This window comes from Salmo salar, chromosome 28, assembly GCF_965601325.2.
Source record: "Salmo salar chromosome 28, fSalSal1, whole genome shotgun sequence".
Classification (NCBI taxonomy): domain Eukaryota; kingdom Metazoa; phylum Chordata; class Actinopteri; order Salmoniformes; family Salmonidae; genus Salmo; species Salmo salar.
The window spans coordinates 15,944,815-15,967,868 of record NC_138318.1 but is presented as its reverse complement, the minus strand read 5'-3'; the positions used below and the strand labels follow the sequence as shown (position 1 = coordinate 15,967,868).

Sequence of the window (23,054 nt, the reverse complement as noted above, 5' to 3'; positions counted from 1 at the left end):
GCAAAAGTTCTTACTCTTGTTTAGGAGAAAAGTTTCCCTGCTTGATTTCTATTGGCAGTAACATAGACTGGTCACTCTTCATGGACACACTTGGGTAAAGAGGAGTCTGGTCTCTCCTGCTGAACCCTGTTGAACACAAGACACTGGAATTCCTAAATCTTTGCCAGGTGATACCGAACTTACTTTTAAAATCTGTGTTTGTAGAGTACTAGTCAAACGTTTGGACACACCTACTCATTCAAGGGTTTTTCCTTATGTTTACTATGTTCTACATTGTAGAATAATGGTGAAGACATCAAAACTATGAAATAACACATATGGAATCATGTACTAACCAAAACAGTGTAAAACAAATCAAAATATATTTTTGATTTTTGATTCTTCAAAGTAGCCACCCTTTGCCTTGATGACAGCTTTGCACACTCTTGGCATTCTCTCAACCAGCGTCACCTGGAATGCTTTTCCAACAGTCTTGAAGGAATTCCCACATATACTGAGGACTTGTTGGCTGCTTTTTCTTCACTCTGTGGTCCAACTCATCCCAAACCATCTCAATTGGGTTGAGGTCAGGTGATTGTGGAGGCCAGGTCATCTGATGCAGCACTCCATCACTCTCCTTCTTGGTCAAATAGCTCTTACACAGCCTGGAGGTGTGTTGGGTCATTGTCCTGTTGAAAAACAAATGATAGTCCCACTAAGTGCAAACCAGATGTGATGGCATATCGCTGAAGAATGCTGTGGTAGCCATGCTGTTTAAGTGTGCTTTGAATTCTAAATAAATCACAGACAGTGTCACCATCAAAGCACCACCACAAAATCACACCTCCTCCGCCATGTTTCACGGTGGGAACCACACATGCAGAGATCATCCGTTCACCTACTCTGCGTCTCACAAAGACACAGTGGTTGGAACCAAAAATCTCAAATTTGGACTCATCAGACCAAAGGACAGATTTCCACCGGTCTAATGTCCATTGCTCATGTTTCTTGGCCCAAGCAAGTCTCTTCTTATTTGTGTCCTTTAGTAGTGGTTCCTTTGCAGCAATTCAACCATGAAGGCCTGATTCACACAGTCTCCTGTGAACAGCTGATGTTGAGATGTGTCTGTTACTTGAACTCTGTGAACCATTTATTTGAGCTGCAATTTCTGAGGCTGGTAACTCTAATGAACTTATCCTGATTTTTGCAACTGACTGACCTTCATGTCTTAAAGTAATGATGGACTGTTGTTTCTTTTTGCTTATTTGAGCTGTTCTTGCCATAATATGGACTTGGTATTTTACCAAATAGCCCTATCTTCTTTATACCACCCCTACCTTGTCACAACACAACTGATTGGCTCAAACACATTAAGAAGGAAAGAAATTCCACAAATTAACTTTTAATTTGAATGCATTGCAGGTGACTACCTCATGAAGCTGGTTGAGAGAATGCCAAGAGTATGCAAAGCTGTCATCAAGGCAAAGGGTGGCTACTTTGAAGAATCTCAAATATAAAACATATTTTGATTTGTTTAACACTTTTTTTGTAGAATAATATTGAAGACATCAAAACTATGAAATAACACATACGGAATCATGTAGTAACCAAACACTTTTTTATTTCATGGTTTTGATGAACAGTACCAGTCAAAAGTTTGGACACACCTACTCATTCAAGAGTTTTTCTTTATTTTTTACTATTTTCTGCATTGTAGAATAATATTGAAGACATCAAAACTATGAAATAACACATACGGAATCATGTAGTAACCAAACACTTTTTTATTTCATGGTTTTGATGTCTTCAATATTATTCTACAATGCAGAAAATAGTAAAAAATAAAGAAAAACTCTTGAATGAGTAGGTGTGTCCAAACTTTTGACTGGTACTGTTTATAAATACAATTTTGATTTGACCTGAAGCTCTAACCTTTGATCAGACTGAGGTGGTTCTTCACTAAATTAAATTGGCAGTATCATAGACTGGTCACTCTTCACAGCTGGGTAAAGGGGGTTCTAGTCTCTCCTGCTGGACCCTGTCAAAAACACAACATGAACATTAGTTCAACCAGTAGCCCTTTACACTCACAACCCGTATACGCTATGAAAATGGCAGATTTGGTCACCGATATGAGTGCAAATGTGCACTTTACATTTCTATATAATTAAACTCATGTCATTTACAGTTGTTCTTAACAGAATGAGCCTGTTTCTCATATTGTGAAGACAATTTGGTGTGGAAAACGCACCTGAATGCACTCATGACTCCATTGTATGTGCACCAAAATTACTATCCTAATTTAACACTTAGATCGTATTTTATAACATAGCTAGTCATGTTGGCAATAGAATAAGCTTTCAAATCATGCCCACCTGACCCAATTTACGATTTATAATGGACCGGTTCTGGATTGCATCAACAGTAATTCTGTGATGGTGGGGGATGCAGGGCTGTGTTCCAAACAAAAACTACAAGTGTGCTTGCTTCAGTTCTTTAATGGCAAAGCTCAGTGAGCTCAAAAAAAGCACCTTATAGTTGAAGGCTCTTTTCTCGAGTCATAAAACTCCATTGAAATGACTTAGGAACTGTGCACACTTTGGAGAGGTGTGTGGTCACTTGAAGACACCAGCTAGACCTCTCACTCAAACCCGTCATTTTTTTTGTCTTATGTTGCACCTACCCCACATTTTTCATGAATATTCTAATGCTACTGATTGTATCCAGAGTATTTTTAGATTTAGTCATTGACAAATGCTGCCAAAAGTACAGTAATGTAAAATGAAAATGTTTGGATTCAGTCTTGTCAGGTGAACTGTTGTGTCCCCACCTTTGGTCTGATAAATTCCCCAAAATCTCCAATGTTCCTATTCAATTGTTACCATGGTTATGCATAAACTTCTCATATTTCTTCTGTTGGAAACATTTACATTTGGCCCTATCCATATAGGACAATTCCACAAGTCTAAAGGGTTAAGCAGAAAATGAATTTTTACAAGGCAATGGTGTTTCTACCAAGAAAAGTAATTAAGAAAATGCCAATGTCTTAACCTTGTTTATCATTGAAGGCTCCATGCTTTAATTATATTGGCAGTATCATAGACTGGTCATTCTTCATGGACACCCAGTTTGGTAGAAGTGAATCTGGTCTCTCCTGATTCATTCCTCAGAGACACATATTAGAGTCAGTGGTCCTCTTCTCACTCTTCCCAGAGACTCATTTTTAGAGTCAGTGGTCCCCTTCTCTCTCTCTCCCCAGAGAGACTGATTTTGGAGGCGGATATAAAGACTTTGAGAAACCCATCCGTGTACAGTGAACACATGCAGTTTTGACTTAAAGTGGAACAATGGAAGACAAAGTTTAAAAAAAGTTGTCCTCCAGAAAATCTTGAAATCATATTTGTTAAAAAAAATGTCAGTGATACTATTAACTTCTCTATTTGTTTCTTAGCTTTTTAAATCTGTTACATAGCACCATATTTCCTCATCACCGCCATCTTCATGCCGTTTGATTTCTTACAGAGAAACCAGATCTATTCATACACTGGAAGGTTCAGCAAAAGGTTTGTTTACGTTCCAGTTAGTGCTACGTGTGTTTAGCATGTATAAAATAAAACTTGATCAGGAAATACATTAAATTATATCTACTTTACCAAACTTTTCTCCTTTCAAAAGACATAGGCTAATTATGTACAGGTACAATCGTAATATACAATTCTTATTGGCATTTGCAACAAACTGATTTTGAGCACTGATTGCCTGGAACTAAAGATTATACTAACCCTCAGAATTTGACTTTTTACTTCCTTCCAACTCAACCATTTTGTAAAATGCCAAACAAGGCAAGTGAATCTGTTACTATGTAGACTATTAAATACAAATAAATTAATGTAATTTAGCAGCACTCTTACCCAGAGCAACTTACATGTTCGTACTGGTCCCCCATGAGAATCAACCCCACAACCCTGGTGCTGCAAGCACCATGCTCTACCAACTGAGCCACACGGGATAATACACATGGATACAGTCCAAAACAGCAACTTACAGAGTCCCACCATGCTCTGCCCTCCATCCTGTCCCTTCTGCGAAGTGAGAGTTGTTTCACTGTCTTGTGATACCAGTGTGATGATGTCCCTTTGTGTATAAACTGGTTTGTTCAAGTTGCATGGATGATGATAGCACCTTGACAAACCACATGACTAGGCATGTTGTAATAACTGACCAATGGAAACACAGAATCCTCTCAGAGTTTGCATTTATCAAAGATGACACATACATTTTACAATATTTTGGTATCTAATACAGTGAACAGGAACTAATAATAGCACTTGTTATACAGTACAGTGGCAAGCTACATAAAGTGTCAAAAAAGAACAACGATCCCTGTGCAAATCTTAAGTGCATCTCAATACAATGTGATTTTACAGTGATGTCAACTAAGGATGTGGCTATCATGAACAATTAGGATAGCATGAGTTAAACAATTAACCAGACAGTTTCTGACAAAGAATCAGAATAGCACTTAAAATGTCTACATTGTCTGTCATTGTATTCGTAAAGCACATCAATATCATAGCACCGTACAGTATATAGCCGAGTTTCGTTATAGCCTCAGTAGATTATCACTAGCTACTACAATATTCATTAACAACTCATTCTTCGTACCCAATTACTTTAGTTTTTAAACTTCAGGATCAGGCAAAACACTTTGAAGACGTACAGTTCAATTGTGAAAGAGAGTTCTGGAAATTATAGTGCATCTTGGACCTTACATGATCACCGAAAACCATCAGGTGTTTTTTATGGTCAAATATTCAGAAACTTTTAATAATGACAAAGATCTCGACCAAACATTTCATAGCTGCAGTTGAAGATGCATTGATGATTATTGTATAGCTGCATTGAACAAAAGCGATAACAAGCTTTCCCTTTTTAAAATTCACAGATTGCCTTCACACCTCGCCTTGCAAGGTAACTCATTACCAAGAGTAGGAAACAGTGGCATTTCTAGGCACTCAAAGATGGTAAAATGTTCCCGTTTTGACCCTCAGGCTCAGACAAGTCACTTTAAAAGGATATGCAACTTTTGATTTAACAGTGCATAGAGGTACCATTGAAAAGAGCTAGTCCAGAGAAATAGTTTCCAGAGGTCCTTGGATTCTCAGTGTACAGTAAAGTTGCCCTTAGATGCTAAGCAACTGGCTCAGGTATACCTGGGAGATTGAGGCAGAATTATGTACAATAGACTGAACGTTAGGCACTGTTGTTTCCATGCATAAGAGCTGGTGTATCTTGCCTTTCTTTAGCTGTGCCAACGTCCATAGATAACGATGAGCCCTTTGAGAAGGTTATCAATTCATCTTCACTTCTACCAGATTTAACACATCAGTTCCCAGGCAAACTTTTAAACAAGTCTTTCAAATTGTTTGACTAAGGTGCTTTGCTTGCTTAGTAGCTTGCACATACAGTATGTTCCAGCTCCAATTGGGGGGAAAAAAATAGCTTGTTTAGCACAAACCCATTTTTCTATGTTTATTTGCGAAAATAATGCTACTCCAGCTGCCAAGACTTTCCCCTGTTCTCACTCAGATCCTCTTTGGTTTTCTGGATGCAAGTAAAGATCTCCTTGAACAGGGCCTTGTACTCAGGCTGGTGAAGTTCATCCTCCTGGCTCTGGCGGAGCGAGGCTGGGCTTCGTGGGCGGACCAAGGGGGCTCCGCTGGGCTTTTGGACCTCCTTTTGGCTGTGCTGCTGGCTCGGGTCCGGCTCCCCCTGGTGGCAGCGCCGCAGCAGCGCGTCGTATTTCACCTGCAGGGCGCTGTACTGAGCGTCAACCTCGTTGAGAAGGGAGATCCCACGCTGCTTCACCACCTCCGAATGGCGGACGCACGAACGCTCGTGGTCATGACTCTCGTATACGTCTGACCCCTCACCCCGCAGCGACCTAAGCTGCTTCTCGCTGTTGCAGTGCTTTAGGACATCACAACCTTTCACCTTAGAACGGTAGCTGATCTCCATCAGGTCTCCCTCACTGTCTCCATCCTCCCCCATCCCCCTCTCCTCGTTCAGGGGGAAGAAGAGGGCATTGGGCAGCATGCCTAAGCTGACCCTTGACCTCGAAGCTTTGTTGCCGTAGTTGGCTCTCCACAGCTGACGAAGCTCCTCAGCCTCACACTCCAGCTCCACTAGTCTGGCCTGGACAGAGAGAGAGAGGACAGATAGAGAGAGAAGGCGGAAGAGAGAAAGAGAGACAGGATTCAGTAATGTCACATGGAACTCTTGACTTTACCATTTCCCTACATACTATTTGAATTTGAAGCACACATCTGCTTCAAATTATTCTGTGTGTGTGTGTTGCTTCTCTTCCTCACCTGGCACCCCTCCATCATTCCCAGGCGCTGCTCCAGTGCCACATTCTCATTGGCTAGGTGGTCTGCATCTCGCTCTGCCCCCTCCCTCCGAGCACGTTCATTGGCCAACTGGATCTGTAGGGAGCGGAGCGATCGCCGTAGCGACTCCTGCTCCTCCTCCCGCCACGAGACGTCAGAGGGAGACCAGGGGTCATCCGAATGGTCTCCAGAGTCGACACTCGAGTACCTTGGAGGGATCAGAGAGAATCTAACCAATCAAACTTTAAAAAGGATGGGAAACAACTTTTGTTCTAGTCCAGACCAGCACTTACACCTAATTAGTGTAATAAAGTCACTGATAAGCTGCCAATAAGACTAATCAGGGAGTGATATTTAGTGAAGGCAGAGATGAGTAGCCTTACGGGTGGAAAATGACCTTAAATCAAATCAAATCCTGTGGGTGGCAACTGTGACCAGTGCTCAGTGAGGTCAGTAGGGAGAGAGTACTATAATCTGCTTGGCATGTGTGTTTATCAGTGACCTATGAGTTTAGGCCTGGATTAAAGGAGAGGAGCCCATCCTTAACTCAATAACACAGTCTAAACTGCTATGGCATCAGAGGGCAGGAATCGGGCTAGAGTACTAGCAGTAGCACTATTCCCCTTCAACAGCTGCAGTGTACGGAGAGCGAGAGAGCGAGAGAGAGCCAAACCGCAATGCTAGGGCAGGACCAAGAGGGACTTGTTGAAACAGAGGTATTGAATGAACGCAACCTAAAAAAAAAAAATGGGGCTTAGGGCCTTAGGCCATCCAGAATAGAACAAACGAATTGCAACTTCAGTGGGGCTATGTCTTCTCTACGTATTACCACAAAACATTTTCTACCTGCAGCTTAAAAACAATTATTAATGCTGTAAATATATAAAATGTTAATACATTTTCAATTTGAAGAATCTGACATTGTGCCATGTCCATTTAACGCCATGCAGACCTGAATGATCTACAGTTGAAGTTGGAAGTTCACATACACCTTAGCCAAATACATTTAAACTCAGATTTTCACAATTCCTGACATTTAATCCTAGTAAAAATTCCCTGTCTTAGGTCAGTTAGGATCATCACTTTATTTTAAGAATATGAAATGTCAGAATAATAGTAAAGAGAATGATTTATTTCACCTTTTATTTCTTTCATCACATTCCCAGTGGGTCAGAAGTTCACATTCACTCAATTAGTATTTGGTAGCATTGCCTTTAAATTGTTTAACTTGGGTCAAACGTTTTGGGTAGCCTTCCACAAGCTTCCCACAATAAGTTGGGTGAATTTTGGCCCATTCCTCCTGACAGAGCTGGTGTAACTGAGTCAGGTTTGTAGGCCTCTAACACGCACACGCTTTCACAGTACTTCCAACAAATGTTCTATAGGATTGAGGCCAGGGCTTTATGATGGCCACTCCAATACCTTGACTTTCAGGTCCTTTAGCCATTTTGCCACAACTTTGGAAGTATGCTTGGGGTCATTGTCCATTTGGAAGACCCATTTGCGACCAAGCTTTAACTTCCTGACTGATGTCTTGAGATATTGCTTCAATATATCCACATAATTTTCCTTCCTCATGTTGCCATTTATTTTGTGAAGTGCACCAGTCCCTCCTGCAGCAAAGCACCCCCACAACATGATGCTGCCACCCCCGTGCTTCACGGTTGGGATGGTGTTCTTCGGCTTGCAAGCATCCCCCTTTTTCCTCCAAACATAACGATGGTCATTATGGACAAACAGCTCTATTTTTGTTTCATCAGACCAGAGGACATTTCTCCAAAAAGTATGATCTTTGTCCCCATGTGCAGTTGCAAACCGTAGTCTAGCTTTTTTATGGCGGTTTTGGAGCAGTGGCTTCTTCCTTGCTGAGCGGCCTTTCAGGTTATGTCAATATAGGACTCGTTTTACTGTGGTATAGATACTTTTGTACCTGTTCCTCCAGCATCTTCACCAGGTCCTTTGCTGTTGTTCTGGGATTGATCTTGCACTTTTGAATTTTCCAAGCTGTTTAAAGGCACAGTCAACTTAGTGTATGTAAACTTCTGACCCACTGGAATTGTGATACAGTGAATTATAAGTGAAATAATCTGTCTGTAAACAATTGTTGGAAAAATGACTTGTGTCATGCACAAAGTAGATGTCCTAACCGACTTGCCAAAACTATAGTTTGTTAACAAGAAATGTGTGGAGTGGTTGAAAAACGAGTTTTAATGACTCCAACCTCATTGTATGTAAACTTCTGACTTCAACTGTATATACACTACAGTATGTGGACACCCCTTCAAATTAGTGGATTCAGCTATTTCAGCCACACCCATTGCTGACAGGTGTATAAAATTGAGCACACAGCCATGCAATCTCCGTAGACAAACACTGGCAGTAGAATGGCCCGTACTGAAGAGCTCAGTGACTTTCAACATTGCACAGTCATAGGCAGCCACCTTTCCAACAAGTCAGTTTGTAAAATTTCTGCCCTGCTAGAGCTGCCCCGGTCAACTGTAAGTGCTGTTATTGTGAAGTGGATACGTCTAGGAGCAACAACGGCTCAGTTGCGAAGTGGTAGGCCACACAAGCTCACAGAACGGGAACGCAGAGTGTGTGTATTTCATGTATGAGTGTTGTGATCTCACCTGTGTGTGCGTTGTAACTCATTCAGGCAGGACACACTCTGCACCCCGTAGGGCCGCCATGATTCTGCAAGGGGTTTCCTATCGGGATTAGCAGGGGCTGTCTTCAGATCCTCTACCTGACGTTTCAGATCCTCCACCTGGGTCTGCAGAGCCTCGATCATCTCTGTGAGCCTGAAGAGAGACTGACTAATCAAGTTGCTTTTGCCCTCACACATTTAGCTCTCCTCTCACCAACTCAAGTCGTTCACCATTCCATCTGTATTCTCTGCAGAAAGACTCGGGCTGTGTCCCGATTCTCCACCCCGTCATTGATTTAGATGCATAGGATTGGTATAAGCATTTCCACAACTGTTAGATTAATTTGAGAAAGTGTGCCAGACGGGTGAAGAATTGGGACGCAGCCTCAGGTTTCAACCCACCCCTGGATCTTGTGCTGGGCGGTCCTGTTGTCATGTACCAGGCGGGTGTTGCTCTGCTCCTGCTCTCTGGAAGACTGATCTAACTGCTCGTACACCTTAGCATGCTGATCATTCACCTGTCTCAGGAGGTCCACCTGCTTAGTCAGGTACTGGAGGGAAGGGGATGGAGGAGAGAACCAGGACTCAGTATCATCACATAACCGGAAACCTTCAAATTCACAATTCATTTCTACTTTGAATCCAGATTACACATTGGTGTAAAGTACTTAAGTAAAAATACTTTAAAGTACTATGTAGTAGTTTTTGGGAGTGTCTGTACTTTACTAGTTCAATTTTTGACAACTTATACTCCACTACTTTCCTAAAGAGTCTTGTTGGCTTTAATATAAGGAACTTCATGTATAGCATTTGCTTTTACTCAATTATGACAATTTAGTACTTTTTACACCACCGTACATTTTTAACTATACTGAACAAAAATATAAAATGCAACATGAAACAATTTCAAAGATTTTACTGAGTTACAGTTCATTTAAGGAAATCAGTCAATTTAAATAAATTAATTAGGCCCTAATCTATGGATTTCACATGACTGGGAATAGAGATATGCATTTGTTGGTCACAGATACCTTAAAAAAAGAAAAGTAGGGGCGTGGATCAGAAAACCAGTCAGTATCTGGTGTGACCACCATTTTCCTCATGCAGCGCCACATATCTCCTTTGCATAGAGTAGATCAGGCTGTTACTGTGGCCTGTTGTCCCACTCCTCTTCAATGGCTGTGAGAAGTTGCTGGATATTGGTGTACACATCGATCCAGAGGGTGACATGTCTGGTGAGTATGCAGGCCATAGAAGAACTAGGACATGTTCAGCTTCCAGGAATTGTGTACAGATCCTTGCACCATTTTTTACCCTTAATTTTACCAGGTAAGTTGACTGAGAACATTCTCATTTACAGTAACAACCTGGGGAATAGTTACAGGGGAGAGGAGGGGGGATGAATGAGACAATTGTAAGCTGGGGATGATTAGGTGACGTGATGGTATGAGGGCCAGACTGGGGATTTAGCCAGGCCACCGGGGTTAACACCCCTACTCTTACAATAAGTGCCATGGGATCTTTTAGTGACCACAGAGTCAGGACACCTGTTTAACATCCCATCTGAAAGACACCCTACACAGGGAATTGTGATATTCTTTTAGACCAGAGGAATGGGTGCCTCCTACTGGCCCTCCAACACCACTTCCAACAGCATCTGATCTCCCATCCAGGGACCAACCCTGCTTAGCTTCAGACGCAAGCCAGCAGTGAGATGCTGCTAGCATGGGACTGTGCAGGTGATGGCAGAGGATGAATGGCACGACAATGGGCCTCACGATCTAGTCACTGTATATCTGTGCATTCAAACTGCCATCGATAAAATACAATTGTGTTTGTTGTCCGTAGCTTATGCCTGCCCATACCAAAACCCCACCGCCACCATGGGGCACTCTGTTCACAACGTTAACATCAGCAAACCACTAGCCCACACAGTGCCATACTCATGGTCTGCGGTTGAGAGTCCGGTTGGACATACTACCAAATTCTCTAAAACAACATTTGGGGCGGCTTATGGTAGAGAACTTAACATTAAATACTTCGGCAACAGCTCTGGTGGACATTCCTGCAGTCAGCATGCCAATTGCACACTCACTCAAAACTTGAGACATCTGTGGCATTGTGTTGTGTGACAAAACTGCACATTTTAGGGTGGCCTTTTATTGTACCCAGCACAAGGCGCACCTGTGTAATGATCATGCTGTTTAATCAGCTTCTTGATATGCCACACCTGTAAGGTGGATGGATTATTTTTGCAACGGAGAAATGCTCACTAACAGGGATATAAACAAACTTGTTCCCAAAATTATAGAAATAATTGTTTTTGTGCGTATGGAACATTTGACATTTTTATTTCAGCTCATGCAACATGGGACCGACACTTTACATGTTGCGTTTATAGTTCTGTTCAGTGTAGATACTTTTAGACTTTTACTCAAGTAGTATTTTACTGGGGGAATTTCACTTTAGTCATTTTATATTAAGGCATATTTACTTTTACTCAAGTATGACAAGTGAGTACTTTTTCTACCACTGAGATTACACCATTGTACTTGTTCAAGTCAATACGATTGGTTTTAAGCCACTACATACAAGGCATACACATTATTTAATTTGGTTGCTTGTTCAGCCATGAATGAGATCAATCAAACTTGGCAGAATCAATGACAACTACCTCCTGGCTGGGCGACTATTATTGCTTTGATAGCAGCATGTCTTTAATAGCGTTTGAGTGGTCTGAATGAGTGTCTATTAGAGCGTAACACTTCTGGCTGAGGCTGACTCCTGAGGAATGTAGAAAGGCACCAACACAAGGTAAAGGTCAGGCTCTTCTTATTAACACAGGTTGATTCAGGCTGAAGTGCTAAATACACTAACGATGGTGCTGGGATAACATAACACTATCTCTGCTCACACATCATTTCTCTGCTTCTCCCTATACCCTTCGTTTTCTGCTTCTCTCTATACATCCCTCTCTCTTTTCCTTTGAGAACAGTTTATCTTATCAGGGTAAAACAGGAAGAATGCCACAGATAATAACAGTTTAATATCTATGGAGAACGCTGTGAACCTTTAGTCAGCTCATTAAGTAAGACCAGCCACAAAACACCTACTAAAAACATAAATCCTGGCAATAAAACAAATACTGCTACAGTAGATAGGAGCTGTAAATTATCTTGCAACGCAATTCACTTAGATAACTTAGTATCTTGAATTCTGTATGTTAATATCATGAAAAATTGTGGCAATGATCTATAGTGTAACATAACATTATAGGCAAGATAACATAATTCACAGAATCAGCTTTCTCCTGTGCCGTTTCTACATGCAGTCAGGTCATGAAATGGATGGCACCTTTAGAGACATTAATTCTGTCAGTCAGCAGTTTCAGAGACGGGGAAGGATTTAGGAGTCGCACATCCAGAGCTGACCCTGCTCAGGGAAATTAAATCCAGAGCTCATCTGGAAATGAGTGGCGGTTGCTGACCATACAATATAGATTCAGTATTGATACAAGAGAAAAAAAAACACCAAGACTGAATGTGATATTTAAATACAAACTCAATAATTGGCTTAATAGATTCTCTAACATGGAGAGGCTATTTAATCAAAAGTTATTTGGAGTCACAACAATAAAATGGCGGCAATGTTGTTTCAAAGGTATGTCCGAAAAAATTGAAGAGGACAACTGATATGGGCAGCCTATCTTTCCTAGTCCTCTGAAACTTCACTAAACAAGGTGAAAAGCATTGAGGTACGCTGTTTTCAAAGGAGTAAGAGATCCCAATCGGTGCACTACCGTTTGATAATGGTTTTGTAAACACTTATTACCTGGGGATTTATAGTATAGAAAAAGAAAGACAAGGATTGGAATATAGATTTTGTAGCCTTGTCTAGACAAAACCATTTCAGATGAAAAGTCTGCATTATAAAATACCCATTATATTCTGTTACCTTTGTGTTTCTAGGGTCCTACCCTACATGGACCCATGGTAAACAACAGGTGGAACCGAGAGATTAAGTCATCAGTCCATCAGGGTCCAACCCTCTCATTTCAGCTTCAAAGGGAGTTAATGGTAGCCTGACTTTTGGCAATATGGAACATTGATTTGACTAAGAAATTAAAGGAGCACAAATCTGAGGAGAGATCCTTTTGTTTTCAACATCTCTTCTTTTCAACAGGAACAGATTGTAGCCAAACGGACAGGCCTCAGGTGTGTCAACTACATTTTAATCATTTTAGCAGACACTCTTATCCAGACTAGTGCTCGATTACTTGGATAATGTGTGCTTGTGCTGGGATTGGAAAAAAACCTGCACCCACTACGGGAAATGCCTATAGCTATAGTTTGGGACTGTGTCTGTCTGCTGACTCCTGATTGGTCAAACCCAGTTACCTCTACCCTTGTAGCTACAACCTGATTGGTTAAACCCTTACCTCTATCTCCTGTAGCTGTTCCTGATTGGTGGAGTACATCTGCTGCAGACCCTGCTCCAGCTCTCTGTTCCTGTCCAGCAGGGTCTTCCCCAGCTCAGCAGCTAGGTGCAGGTCTACATGGGAGGAAAGAGAGATCAGAGAATAGGATCGATAAATGATCACTGTGTGTCACCAACGAAATAACGGCTTGGGAAAAGACGCGGCCATTAGTGCGACAAGAGGTTGCAGAGTGCACAGTGCATCTATGGCTGTGTCTGTGCCTCAATGCTCAAGGTCAGGTACATGCATCTGTCTTGCAGACATCCTACCTGGGTAGGTGTGTCAAATACACGCTACTTGTGCTGCCCATGATTTACAGTAGTTTGCCAACAATTGCCTACAATGGAACTGATGGAATATAGACCCAAAAAGGGATAAATCAAACACACCTCAAATATATTGGAGATATGTAGGCTATTTGACCCAAGTCAGGGCATTTACAATCAGAAAGGTAAGAAATATATATCTACCTTCATCACTCTGGCCTAATTCATGCGCTGTGAGACTGTCTCATGTACAGGATTTGTGATGGGGTGAGTTTATGAGCATGAAAACTGAATAGATGTTTCTAGAGCCATTTCCGTTTCCTTATTTCTATTCCAGCATTCATCAATAGATGATAGATATTGAACAATGCAATTTCGTGGAATAAAACCTTAATATGCAGAGATGAACATTTTAAAATGTGTAGAAAATCTAAGACAAAGGATTCATTTTTTCAAATGGTTGGTTACTAAATACATGGCGATGGAATGATAGCCTCGGGGATGATGGAAATTCTGCTTCAAACTACCTTTAAATATTTGTCCGAAGTCCGACAGTGTGTTTTGCCGCAGTAGGCTACCAAATGTGTCTCGTAGCATGTAGGCTACTACATTTGCTAGTGACATGACACCTGCCATATGAAAGTGGCGGCGCACCAGGCGCCTTGTTTCAGCGCCTGCTTGAAAATAATTTTGCCTTACGCTGTGTCAAATTGTGGCCACTGCCTGGTTTATTGCTGCCGGCCACTGATACGCACAGCACAGGTCGACCCGCGCTTTCCCAGTCTCGGTCATCATTATGGATATAATAATATTTACCATGCTCAAGGTCCTGCTTGTCATACCAAGGTTCATCCTCCTTGATTTCGAATTCTTCCACCTCAATCATGTCTGTAAGCATATTCGGCCACAATGAATCCCCGACTGATCAATGGGCTTTCATTGGAATAGGTAGGATACTAATTTCGCAGACAATGCAACATGCCTTTGAGGTATAATAATCCACCAAATGCGTTTCCCCTGATCAGCAGGTGCTGTCTAAAGCGGATGTCTATTCACCGGCTACAACCACAGTATGATGAAACTGCCTAAGCATCGCACTCCACACACATACCTCCCTCCAACAGCAACGAAATTTACCACGTCAGTAAACGCTGACTGGTCTATTCTTCTTCTACTTCTTTGATATCATGGCGTTCGCACATTTAGTTTGTGCATGCTGCCACCTACTGTTCGATAGTGTGTGGTCTATCACGTTACATTACATGCTAAAAAAAGGAAAGGGGACTATCTCTACGCCTATATACCACTATTAAAAAAAGAAAGAAAAGTATAACACCATCCCATTCCACTACTTTGACCCTAATTGATCATACAACATAACAACAGACTCTTTCGTTCAACACATCGTGTAACTATTCTGCTGTAAAGCCTTGTACACCAGTGGAGGCTGCTGAGGGGAGGACGGCTCATAATAATGACTGGAATGGAGTGAATGGTATGGCATCAACCACATGGTTTTTATGTGTTAGATACCATTCCATTCACTCCATTCCAGTCATAACACTTTATTTTAGACATTATTATGAGCCTTCCTCCCCTTAGCATCCTCCACTGTCGTACACCTAAGTACTTCTCTGCAGCTGCCATCACAACATCTATTTTCAGTGATTTACATGACATTTATGCGGTACAATTGAAAACCATGGCAATGAATGCTAAAAAGCCAACCTTACTGAAGCACAAATTCGTATCACTATGTATTGGCCTAGGCCTACTACTCACTTTGACCCATCATCCTCTACTCTCTTCACTGCCTCAGCATACGACACCTTCTGTTCAACTCTGACCCTGGCAACCTTAACCTGTCTCTCACGCACTGGGCATTTCTGACATATCCTAACATGACTTTGTCAGGTAAAAACTCTGCTTCAAAACTCAAAAGAACAGACAGTGTCTTCTCAGTTTCACCACAGGGTCAATTTCAGTTGCTCCACCTCAACACTTAATACTACCCAAGCCATCACTCCTTTCAAAGGCGCCCTGCTCCGGAGAGCAAAGCAAGTCACAGAAACACAGAAAATCATCACTTCGAGCTACCTTCAGCGATTTAACAGTACCCAATTGATTTTGTATTTGTATTTATTATGGATCCCCATAAGCTGCACTCTTCCTGGGGTCCGGCAAAATTAATGCAGTTATACAACTTTAAAAACATTACCATATATTCATTACAGAATTCACAACACTCTGTGTGCCCTCAGGCCCATACTCCACTACCACATATCGACAATGCAAAATCCATGTGTACGTGTGTGTATAGTGCGTATGTTATCATGCGTTTGTATGCATGTGTCTGTGCCTATGTTTGTGTTACTTCTACCCAGCCTGAGACTACATGTGGATCAGCCAAAAGGCAGGGATCATCCTTTGCATGACCATCGGGGTGAGGCTCGGACTCTGAGATCTTCAACACTCTCGCCAGGTAACATTTCTGAGCCATGGTTTGTATTCTTCCTCAACACACAATCTTCCCTCTGCACTCGGCTCTTCTTCCTCGCTGTCCATAACCACATCTATCTGTTCACAACACTCATGCCGCGCCTTCATCCACTGTTCCGTTCACCACCCCCATGCTGCTCCTTCATCCGCTGTTCCGTTCACCACCCCCATGCTGCTCCTTCATCAACTGTATTGTTTGCAGAACATGCACTGATGGCCTTTCTCCAATAGCCAACTTGTGTTTCTTAGCCCAATTTACTAGTCTGGCTATCTCTGACTTCTCCATGTTTGCAAAACATGCTGCACCCTTCACCTTGCAATTACACAAGTCCCTGGCAACATACTGTACTGTTCTTTTCTATCAGTTACTATTGCACTGCACACTTCCCTTTGCTGATAAGTTAAAATGACGTAGGCATCCCAAGAGTGTGCCACTGGATGACTTGTACTATCGAGTATGAATAGTCTTGTCTTCCTTTACAGGCCTACTAAGCTATGTGCATTTTGTAGGGTCTGGGAAAACATGTGCACATGATTCGTTCATTGATGTCTACTCCAGCCAACCTTAATAGCCTACCTCTGAATATACCTATTAAAGACAGTTATCACAGACCATAAAATACATATAATAAATATACAAATGAACTACTGAAAGCATTATTTAAAAAATATTTTGTATTCACACTCATTCAATACATTTTATTTTTTACTTGAAACAACAAAGTTAAGCCCTATGCATGAGAACAGGCCCAGGGGTCTCATAGGCTGCGTTTAGACAGGCAGCCCAATTCTGATCTTTCTTCCACTAATGGGTTTTTTATCAATCACATCAGATATTTTTCAAAGCTGATCTGATTGGTCAAAAGAACAATTAGTCAAAAAAATATCAGAATTGCCCATCTAAAAGCAGCCATAGGGACCATTATTAAAACTGAAACATTATTGGGTATGACTGGCAGAAAACCCCTTCCACTGTAGAATGCACTACACATAGACTAGTCTAGTATCTATCTGACAGTATGAAAATGTTAGAGCCTTATCTTAGAAAACCCCTGAACATCTTGAACTTTGAGCTCCACCTTTGTGATGTGATGCTGCTGATAATCATTATTCATAAACAGATGCTGCCCTCATGTTTTTGTCCAATTATGTAACATACAAAACTGAAAATATACATTTCACCATACATTTCAGAAAGCACAACTTATTTTGACTGACAAAAACAATGGCCCTATCTACTTTTATTCAGAGTGAAGTGTGAATGGATGCTTGAGAAAGATTACCAACTCCCTTCAGTGGCGAGTACAGATCTGCACCAAACTACACATGGTTTTATTTGAATGGGGATAGATAAAAAGACATTGACTAAACAACCATCCAATCTATTGCATCAGTGTTAATAGCTTGCATTATTTCCAACTCTTGTCCCTAAAAGCATCTCAGGGATACATATTCACAGACATATCATGTATCTTAGATCCTTAATTTTTAAGACAATATTTCAGAAAATATCCAGAATAAGTTCACAACATAGAGGGACAAAGTGTTTCATTACTAACATCTATACAGAAAAAAAATACAAAACAACAACAACAACATCCCTTGACTTGAACTTGCTCAGTGTTCTTTCCTGTCATGTGCTTTCAAAAGGTCTGCCCGACTGAAAGCTTTCTCACATTTCAAACATTTGTGGGGCTTCTCTCCAGTGTGAATCATCATGTGCCTTTTCCGTTTCCTAGAGTCATCAAATTTTCTTCCACAGACAGAACAAGGATATGGCTTCTCCCCCGTATGAGTTCGCATGTGTTGAGTGAGATAACAGTTTTGAGTAAAACCCTTCCCACAGACTTTACACTTGAATGGCCGCTCCCCAGTATGGTATCTCATGTGTACCTTCACTTCAGATTTTGATTTGAAACTTTTGCCGCACTCCAATTCGGTGCATTTAAAAGGCCTCTCCTGAGTGTGAATCAGATCATGCCTTGTCAATGAGGACATGTTCAGAAACAGCTTACCGCAGTATGTGCACGGGAAACGCACCCCAGCATGATGTCTCGCCACATGGACTTGTAACGTCCTTTGTAATGCGTAAGATTTGTCACACTGGGAGCAGGAAAAGTGTTTATCTTCAGGTTTTCTGTGAACACACAGCATGTGCATTTTCAGTTTTGCATTGCTGATAAATCCCTTTCCACACTCCCAGCAAAGGCATCGTTTCTCTCCTGTATGTATTCTCTCGTGTTCGACAAGAACCGCTGATAAGTTGAACTTCCGTGGACAGTGGGAGCACTGGTATGGGAGATCTCCGGTGTGAGTCCTCTCGTGTCTGATGAGAGCTGCTAAATCAGTGTAGCTTTTATCACAGGAGGTGCAGAGGAATGGCCCGCTGAATTTATGGGCATCCAGATAGTGTTTCTTAAGGGGCTTGACCCCATTGAAGCTGTTTTCACACATTGTGCATTTCAAAGGCTTGTGCGAAAGCTTGTGCCTGTCTAGCTTTACTGGGTCTGCAAACATCCTGCTGCACTCAGTGCAGTGGAGGGGGCTGTGGGTGAGTGCATGTACCTGGGCCTGGGCCTCTTCAGGATCAGCTCGCAGCACCTTGCACACAGTCTTTACAATGTGCTTCCTCATATCATAGATGTTCTTGAACGTCTGTCCACAATGAGGACATTTGTGAGGGCGCAGATCTGAGTGGGATCTCATGTGAACTTTCATGCTGTAAGATTTTGGCAAACGTTTTTTGCAAATGCAGCACATTTTTGACTGTTTGTGTTTATCGGTCTTGCTAGGTTCTCCAGATGGGTCGTAAGATGGGTCCTGGGGAGTACTGGTGCAGGATGAGTCACTGTCCTCAGGTGTTGCCACAAGAGGAACACCACTGGACGGCTCCGTGTCTCCTCCCTCAGGTTTCTGGACTGTGTCCTTCTCATCACTAGCTGGAGATCTGCTACGCCTTTTCTTGGAGTCTTTTTCACATTTTAGTCTCGGTTTCTCCAAGCTTTGCGGGTCCTTGTAACTCTTATCACACATATTCAACCTGCCTTTGAGCTGCTTGGATGTTTCACCTTTAGGTTCTGACACAACTACTTTACACACATTTTGCCGATGTCTCCTCAGATCAAAATGGTACAGGAAGCGTTTCTTACACTGGAGACACTGAAATGGGCGCTCACCTGTGTGGATTTTCTGGTGCCGCTTCATGTCTGCACCTCGACTGAAAGTCTTCCCACAAATTGGGCATTTTTTTAACGCATTTTCTTCTGAAAGTTCTGTTTTGGTTTGTTGCCGTTCTCGTGCTAGCAATGTCTTCATCTTACGCCCCCTGTTTTGTCTAACTGGTCTAGATGGCAATATCAGGTTAGTAGTGTCAATTCTTTGTAGCTCCACTGAAGGCTTGTGAAGCATGGAGGATATGATCTTATCAGATACGTCTATGCTTTTCATTTGCTCTCCATGACTTCCACTGTCTTTATGAGTCTTTATTTTGGGATTTCTGATGCTTAAATCTTCATAAGGCTGTGCCACCCCATCTTCCCCAATAACCATCACTGTTCCGTACCTGGGGTCCACTTCTTCAACAATACCTTCAGTCTCATCTTGTACTTGTCCAATCCCCAGAACATTCTCTTCTTCATTACCGTCATGAACCTCCATGTCCTCATGTTCCACAGGGTCAGCAAACTCTATAGATTGTTTGTTGTTTTTCTCACATTCCACCCTCTTCTCTCTTTTTATTACATCCATACTTGTCCCGGGTTCCATCTCTGTGTACTCTGTCAGTGTTGCTGAGTCCACCTCCAACTCTTTGGTGAATGTATCCATGAAGACATTCAAGGATAATGTCTGTGTTTCTGACTCTGTCTGTTCAGTTGCAATCACCACCCTTTCTACTGGAGGGAGACAGAGAGCTGAGAGAATGCAGTCCCCATCGGAAGAAGACAGAGTATCTAGAAAGGGAAGCGAGAAATTAAAAAGACAATGGTTAAATAGTGAATAAATGTCAACGTCCCCTACAGAAGATTGGCCAATATCTACATGGGTCCTGTGATAGATGTCTACCATGGTTGTCCAGCTGGCTGAGGTCTCTGTGGTACTGAAGCAGGGTTTTCAGCTGCTGAGGGTGAGACACAGACTGAACACATTCCTCCAAAACAGAGGGGACATCGCTGAGCAGGGACGCAGCCTGACACGGAAGGAAAATAGATACGATTTAGGGGTGATTCAAAATATACTCTGAATGAACCTTTGTGAATAGTGATCCTTCACTGAATTGATGAAGGTACTATTCTAATTTCAGTACCTGTTGAAAGTTTGATACTGGAAGTAGCTTCTCAAGTCTTGAAAGAAACTGACACATGAGTTTCTCTATTGCTGCATCATACTTGGGACCAAATTCCACAGGAAAAACATCCTGAGAATAAGAAATTAGTATAAAATAAATCATATCTGATATAAGAACATTTGGCACCTGCAACTCACATGGACACCTACAGCTGTAATCAGAATAAAAGGAGGCCTTAAAAAAAAAAGTCAACATTGTTTAGAAATATGAAGGATTGCGAGTGTGCACTTCTGGGTCGTAGTATACCTACATAGCTATTCCAAAGCCACACTGACCTGGAAGAAGTGTTCCATCTCATTTGGGTCATTCAGCACGGTTTGAATCAGGCCCAGAAAGTTAGATTCAGATAAATCTCCATCATCAGTCTGCAAGAAAGAAAACACTTTCGTTATAATGATCATTATCAAATCAGTTGTGTGGGACTGACTGACTGGCTGGCTGATGTAAACCTTTGCTGAGCCTCTGACCTTAAGAGCTCACCTGTGTCCCCCAGAGAGGTGTGAGGGTCTGTATCCTGTCCAAGTGTGGCTGAATGGTCTGGAGGTCAGCGATTGGCTTGGAGCGACACAACTCCAGGACCAGCTGAAATCAGAGCAAACCAGTCAGGAGACTTAGTTGAGACCATAAACATGACTAATTATGATCATCTCTCATATTTCCCCCCTTAATGATGAGCACTAGCTCCACCCCTCTCTCACCCGTGCTCGAAGACCCAGAATAAGTTGGGCCCTCTGTCTGAGGTTCAGAAGCTCTGGAACCATCTCTGTGACCATGGTAACAAACTCCTCCAGCATCCCATAATCCATCACGTGTCTCTGCTGGACCGTTTGCCAGATGGCTGCTGAGACCAGCCGCAGTGGTGGGACCATGAGGCGCAGAGAGGGGAGAGGAAGAGGGGGACCTGAAACAGAGAATTTGACTTAGGTTGTTCACAAATGAAGCACCCATTATTGCATGGCACATCAAACTTTAGCGTGTGGAACTACTATGTGTGTCATTGTCAAGATTCTTGTGTGAGTGATAAGACCTTGTCCTTGTCCATCCAGAAACAACCCCTAGCCCTTCCCTTGGAGTCACGGAGTCTTCCTTTTGATTAGCTTAGGGGAGTTGATCAAAGCGTGGATCTAAAATAATGGGGACAGGTCGTAGGGCTGTTTCTGGAAGGGCCTAGAGAAGCAGTGAAATGACTGCAAAGCAGCAAATAAATTAGCTTGTTAGCTAGCAAGCTAAAACGTCAAGGAAGTTTAATTATTCTACTACATTATTCAATAAAAGGACGGGCATGAAATCAGAGAGGTTTAGAAATGCTGCACAACTTCAATAATTCAAAATAAGAGACCCGCAAAACATATTATAGACGTTCTGGAACGAGTCCAGTTCCCGCACAAAACAGTAGGAAGTTAGCCATACTTAGCTAGCTAGCTAAGTATGGCTAACTATGCCCTATCTAGCTCTAGTATCTTATACATAGCTAGCTATACATATGTTACCTTTCCCCCCAGACATTTGTTTTTGCATGTCTCTCCACTGCAGTCACACTAGACACACGAAAATGCCAATCGTTTTCGCCAATGTGTGCCACCCAATGACTGCATATAAGAAGGCGTCACCAGCGAGGAAGAGGCGAAGCGAGAGGATTTACGCCGCCCAAAATCAGTCCACGAAAAAAAGGCCAGGAAGTGAGGCACTTTTGTACGGAGGTCAATTTGGATAACAAAATGTTGTATTGCTAATTTGATGCGTCAGGCTTATTTGATTGAATAGACGTTTCGTAATGGTTAGGTTGTTACGAATAAACCGATATAAGGCAACGCACGCGGCATTTCGGAAACTTTGATAACAATGACTTTATATCGGAGTAGTGTATGCTGTTCACACGCGTATCTGCCTTCTCATTGGCTAGAATGGTCCCGCCTGATCTCGCCTCCTCCCACCTGCCGTCCATTTTTGAGGATATGCAGTTCCACTGTTGGAGTGGTCACTTGATAATCTTGTCAATATAGGAAATAATCTTCGGTGCCACTGTGTGTGCGTACTGCGGGGACCTATTTAAATGTAACACATGAGGTGCCGGTAAACGTGTAAACGGGCTTGTTTGACATTGCAGCCGATTGACTGATCTACAAACCATCATAAATAACAACTCGTTATTATTTGTAGATCAGTCAGTCACCATTTACCCACAATGCATCATGGATTTCGAACACCACCATTTATAACTAAAGCACCTTCTGTGGGTGCAATCATTCCAAACACTTAAAAGACACACCCTATCCCCTCAACCCTCAAATTAAGTGGACACTTCTGATGACATGTAATGACGTCTGACGAGTATACACTTGCAGGGCAGGGGAGGAAGGATTTTTTAAACATTTTATTTACATTTTATTTATTTATTCTTTTTTTTTTTAGGGAAATTCACAGGACTTGTTTTATTGGAGAATTCCAGAAC

At 42.0% G+C, this 23,054-nt stretch overlaps 2 protein-coding genes across 2 annotated transcripts; both read right to left on the bottom strand.

Moving 5' to 3' along the window:
• Window positions 1–4,217: 4,217 nt before the first annotated feature.
• LOC106589520 (cerebellar degeneration-related protein 2) lies at window positions 4,218–14,921 on the bottom strand. Its single transcript, XM_014179605.3, has 6 exons — window positions 14,575–14,921; window positions 13,454–13,566; window positions 9,418–9,566; window positions 8,999–9,169; window positions 6,351–6,576; window positions 4,218–6,174 (listed from the first exon to the last, which is right to left on the bottom strand). The coding sequence occupies exons 1-6, from the start codon at window positions 14,654–14,656 to the stop codon at window positions 5,530–5,532; spliced, it is 1,386 nt and encodes a 461-aa protein (XP_014035080.1). The 5' UTR covers window positions 14,657–14,921; the 3' UTR covers window positions 4,218–5,529.
• A 1,993-nt stretch (window positions 14,922–16,914) lies between these two features.
• Window positions 16,915–22,418, bottom strand: LOC106589519 (uncharacterized). Its single transcript, XM_014179604.3, has 7 exons — window positions 22,093–22,418; window positions 21,301–21,503; window positions 21,083–21,184; window positions 20,878–20,967; window positions 20,561–20,671; window positions 20,320–20,443; window positions 16,915–20,207 (listed from the first exon to the last, which is right to left on the bottom strand). Exons 1-7 carry the CDS (start codon window positions 22,118–22,120, stop codon window positions 17,875–17,877), a joined length of 2,991 nt encoding a protein of 996 aa, XP_014035079.1. The 5' UTR covers window positions 22,121–22,418; the 3' UTR covers window positions 16,915–17,874.
• Between the last annotated feature and the right edge of the window lie 636 nt (window positions 22,419–23,054).